The 5,107-nt window shown below is 34.7% G+C and overlaps 1 protein-coding gene across 1 annotated transcript in view; it reads right to left on the bottom strand.

The window, feature by feature from the left end:
* The window catches only part of LOC128249583 (probable serine/threonine-protein kinase clkA), a gene marked incomplete at both ends in the record, with an annotated part of 265,810 nt that overhangs the window by 197,966 nt on the left and 62,737 nt on the right, over positions 1-5,107 (bottom strand). The window contains 1 exon segment of the mRNA XM_052973504.1: positions 1,025-1,123. Coding sequence (XP_052829464.1) covers positions 1,025-1,123 — 99 coding nt within the window.

Below are 5,107 nucleotides of genomic sequence, written 5' to 3'. Positions count from 1 at the left end.
ATAAACCATACAGACTTGGCAACTTGAAAACTGATATGCTAACTATCGTTTTGTATAAGGAGGCAGCGTGTATTTTAGTGTATAATTGGATACTGGCGAAACTTTTGCTGATGTCAATGGTAGGTTGGATGGAGATGGGGTTGAAACCATCAAATATTTTTTTTTAGTAAAGCTTATGCGCAGTAGGCTGCATGAGTTTAATGATCTGAAGATATGTTAGTTGAAAAGATGAACGTTTGGGTGTATTTATGCTGATGAGAAGCACTTTGAATGTGTGTGTGTGTGTGTGTGTGTGGTAAGGTGACGCAAAAGACTGATGTTGCTTCCGTTGCCTTCTATCGGGTTTTATAATTGAAATGATTTTGCTTTCATTCTTACAGTTTTTCCTATTTCGTAATGTTAACACAAATAGATGAATATGTAGGCTGATGCTGCAGTTTATTCGAGATCTAGGGATTATTGTTATTATCATTATTATTATTATTATTATTATCATCATCATCATCATCATCATCATCATAATCATCATCATCATCGTCGTCGTCGTCATCATAATCATCATCATCGTCATCGACATCATCATCATCATCATCATCATCATCATCGTCGTCATCATCAAGATGATCGTCGTCATCGTCATCATCATTCAACATTTGGTAGTTTCAGGCAAATTTCTACTAGATCATCTGCTACTCCTCCGTGTTGCTGGGGAGGTGGGGGTGCAGCATTGTGAGTCCTTCTTTTGTTGTTGGGGGAGTGCAAACCCTTCCCGGTATTGCATAGCATCCATTTGTTTTGTTATGGACTCTGGTTGCTTTTTTTTCATTGGTGTTTGTATTTTATGTTGTGTGTATAATACGAGTTGTATTATTCTTCTGATGGGTATCCGGCCTGTTAGTGGTTATTCGTTTTATTAGATATTTGCTATATAGAGTGTCTTGTATTTGTGGATGGTTTTGTTTGGGTTGTTGTTGTTGTTGTTGTTTCTTCTTCTTCTTCTTCTTCTTCTTCTTCTTCTTCTTCTTATTATTATTATTATTATTATTATTATTATTATTATTATTATTATTATTATTATTATTATTATTATTATTATTATTATTATTATTATTATTATTATTGAGTGAGAAAGAAATGCATGCCCTCAAAGTGACACTGGGGTACAAGTATATGAAGCCCATTATACCCATCATGAGAACCCGTCTGATAAGGGTACACCAGCCACATGCATCACAACCATATGCGTGCGACATGGTGATCTCATATCAAGATAAACAGCGCATGACCTCGCAGGTGGGGCCCAGTTAGAATTTTAATCAGGACGAGTAGCCCATCCCGCTCAAAAGGTCCCTGAATAAGGTTTGTTTAAAGATATTGAACGACCCGTACTTTTCTGATTATTCTGTCCGTGCACTCTATTACGATTTCCTTCATATTCCTCACGATGCCTTTTCATACTGTCCCCAAGGGTTCAACAATACTTGGCACTAACTTCACCTTCTTCATTTTCCGTAGCCGGGTTATTTCGCTGTATTTATTTATTTTCTCACTTTCCTTCTTGACTACTCGTGCCTTGAAGGGTCACGCTAGGTCCGGTTTCTTACGCTCTAGCACCTGATCTGTTTGGATTGGGAAATCTCTTCGGTTTGTGCTCAAATCACATCTTGTCTCTCTCTAGACCCCTTTTGCATAGTTTTCAATTTAGCACTTTCACCACTTCATCGTGTCTCCCTAACTTGTAGTGGTTTTGTGCAAGTATATGGCATTTGTTCACGATATGGGCAACGGTTTTGTCTACTCTATTACAGATGCGGCATAGTGGAGACTCTTACTCATTCTTAAAGCCTGGTCTTGCGCTGCCAATATGGATTTCGCATGGAAAATTTAAATAAAGCTATGAGGTAAAAATTAAAAATTTATAGTGTATAAAAATGAGCTGTCTATTGCTCATCTTTTCGTAATCATACATGTACATAACAAAACTATAATAAAAACCGGAAAGACGAGTTGTGAAAAAGAGCCCTAGTCATCTACACTGCTTCTCGATCTGCAGTTCTGTCTGTCTGTCTTTTTCTCTCTCTTTCTCCCCCCCCTCTCTCTCTCTGTTACTGTGACAGTCTGTCTGTCTGTCTTTCGGTATATTTATCTGTCTCTGTGAAATCACGCATCAACTGCTGTCTTTCGGATATTTTGAGAAAAAAAAAAGGATATTTAATCCTACGTATCTCTATTTAGACTGGCGAGTCAAGTCTGGAATATTTCAGATTATTAGATTAGAAGTTTGTTTGACCAGGGGATTAAGAAAAAAAAAAAAAAGACAAACAGGCGCAGGAGTGGCTGTGTGGTAAGTAGCTTACTTACCAACCACATGGTTCCGGATTCATTCCCACTGCGTGGCACCTTGGGCAAGTGTCTTCTACTATAGCCTCGGGCCGACCAGAGCCTTGTGAGTGGATTTGGTAGACGGAAACGGAAAGAAGCCCGTCGTATATATGTATATATATATATGTATGTCTGTGTATGTGTGTCTGTGTTTGTCCCCCCAACATCGCTTGACAACCGATGGTGGTGCGTTTACGTCCCCGTAACCTAGCGGTTCGGCAAAAGAGACCGATAGAATAAGTACTAGGCATCCAAAGAATAAATCCTGGGGTCGATTTACTCGACTAAAGGCGGTGCTCCAGCATGGCCACAGTCAAATGACTGAAACAAGTAAAAGAGTAAAAGAGTAAACAAAAAAACATCCTACCCCTCCAAAATGAGAGAAAAACATGCTAAACAATTAAAGAAAGTTGAAGTCAAACCCCGATGGGTATTACGACCAAAACGCTGAAGAACGGAACTCAATATTTTAAAATGTCTTGGCCGGGATTCATGCTATTTCGGAATATTCTTGCAAGAATATTTCGGTATTGAAGATGGGCCGTAAAGAAGAATAACAATAATTTGCATAGACGCAACATTTCCAATCTATGGGTTGCAATCGATTATATCTCTCATACATTTTGACCCTTACTTTATTTTAGCGATCCCTTAAAAAGGAAATGTAAATATGGGATTTGAATCCATAACGTAAATTGAAACAATTAAATAACTCATGCATTTTGTCTAACGCTGGCTTCTGCCAATCCAACAACCATCATAATTTAAAATTATTATTCAGTTCTGTTACTGTGGTCGCTGTTATTAATATGGCTGATAATGATAAATTTGTTGGTGGTATTGTTACTGTTTCCACTGCACCTACTGTGGTTTTTCTTTTTTTCTTTTTTTTTTTGACACTAAATCGGCCCCGAAAGAACGAGAGAATTGTTGAAAGGTATGCAAGCCATAAATGTTCAGGTAGTATGCACCCAAGAATACTTTATCAAACTTTTCCGCCCCCTTTTTATTTATAGGTGTACTTTTGGGCAGTATCTGGCTGCTGTTTCTTGCAGATCGCGCGACTGGATAGAGACTCCCATGTCGAAAGGGAAGTTTAGTTATATTTAGCTTCAGTTAATGTTTTCACATCTTAAATAACGCAAGAGATATCGTCACCAAAACAATACGCGCGCGTGTGCATGTATGTATGTATGTATGTATGCATGTATGCATGTATGTATGTGCGTGTGTACATGTGTATGTAGGGATGTATCCATGTATGTTTGTCTGTATGTATGTGTTGTATTTGTGTTATGAAATTTATCAATCTATCTCCTTTCTTCTTCTTCTTCTTCTTCTTCTTCTTCTTCTTCTTCTTCTTCTTCATCTTCTTCTTCTTCTTCTTCTTCTTCTTCTTCTTCTTCTTCTTCTTCTTTTTCTTCTTCTTCTTCTTCTTCTTCTTCTTCTTCTTCTTCTTCTTCTTCTTCTCTGTTCTTTTGTGTGTGTGTTAGCGTATGTATGCATATATACATACATGTGTATATATATATATATATATATATATATATATATATATATATATATATATATATATATATATATATATATATATACATGTATGCATATACGTGTGTTTGTATGTGAGTGTGTTGTGTGTATGTGTGTATGTGTGTGTGTTGTGTGCGTACGCGTGTGATGTGTGTGACATACTTCCTCAAACGTCACACTTCCTTCAGCTAAGAACTTTTGACTCTAACAAAAGTTAACTAAAACCCTGTCATCTTATCTACCAAGGATATTCTTCCTCACATGTCCACAGCAACAACAAGAACAACAACAGCAATAACAACACTAAGGCCAAAAACAACACTGCAACCGACAATAACAACAACAACATCTACTACTAGCTTGAGTAAACTCAAACTAGACTTTAGAACCATTATCTTCATCATTCTGAAGAAAGAACAAAAAAACAAAAAAAACAAACAGAAGTCGAAGAAAAAGAGAAAATGAAGAAGAAGAAGAAGAAGAAGAAGAAGAAGAAGAAGAAGAAGAAGAAGAAGAAGAAGAAGAAGAAGAAGAAGAAGAAGAAGAAGAAGAAGAAGAACAACAACAACAACAACAACAACAACAAAGATAACAACAGCAGCAAAAATAACAACAACAAAAGTAATAAGAAAACTGAAATAAGAACGAAAAAAAACGGTGAATAAAAAATACAAAAAAAAAAGAGAGAGAATTATAGAGAATATGTGAGGTGAAATATACAAGGAAACATTGAATCGAACAGGGCGAGAGGGGGAGAGAGATAGACAGACAGAGAGACAAAGAGAAAGAAAGAGAAAGAAGTATATATATATATATAAGTATATATATATATATATATATATATATATATATATATATATATATATATATATATATATATATATATATATATATATATATATACATGTATATACATATATATATACATATATATATATATATACATACGTACATACATATATATAAATAGACATATACTTATATATATATATGTGTGCTTGTGTATATACATATATGTCTATCTTATATATAAAGATAGATAAATATATACTTATATATGTATGTATATATATATGTATATATATATATATACATGTATATGATATGTATGTATATATATATAGATATGTTTGTGTGTACATATATATATATACATATATATATATATATATATATATATATATATATATATATA

Source organism: Octopus bimaculoides, chromosome 16 (genome assembly GCF_001194135.2).
Source record: "Octopus bimaculoides isolate UCB-OBI-ISO-001 chromosome 16, ASM119413v2, whole genome shotgun sequence".
In the NCBI taxonomy this organism is placed as follows: domain Eukaryota; kingdom Metazoa; phylum Mollusca; class Cephalopoda; order Octopoda; family Octopodidae; genus Octopus; species Octopus bimaculoides.
The sequence above is the reverse complement of the archived record's forward strand: the minus strand, read 5'-3'. Positions and strand labels throughout refer to the sequence as shown.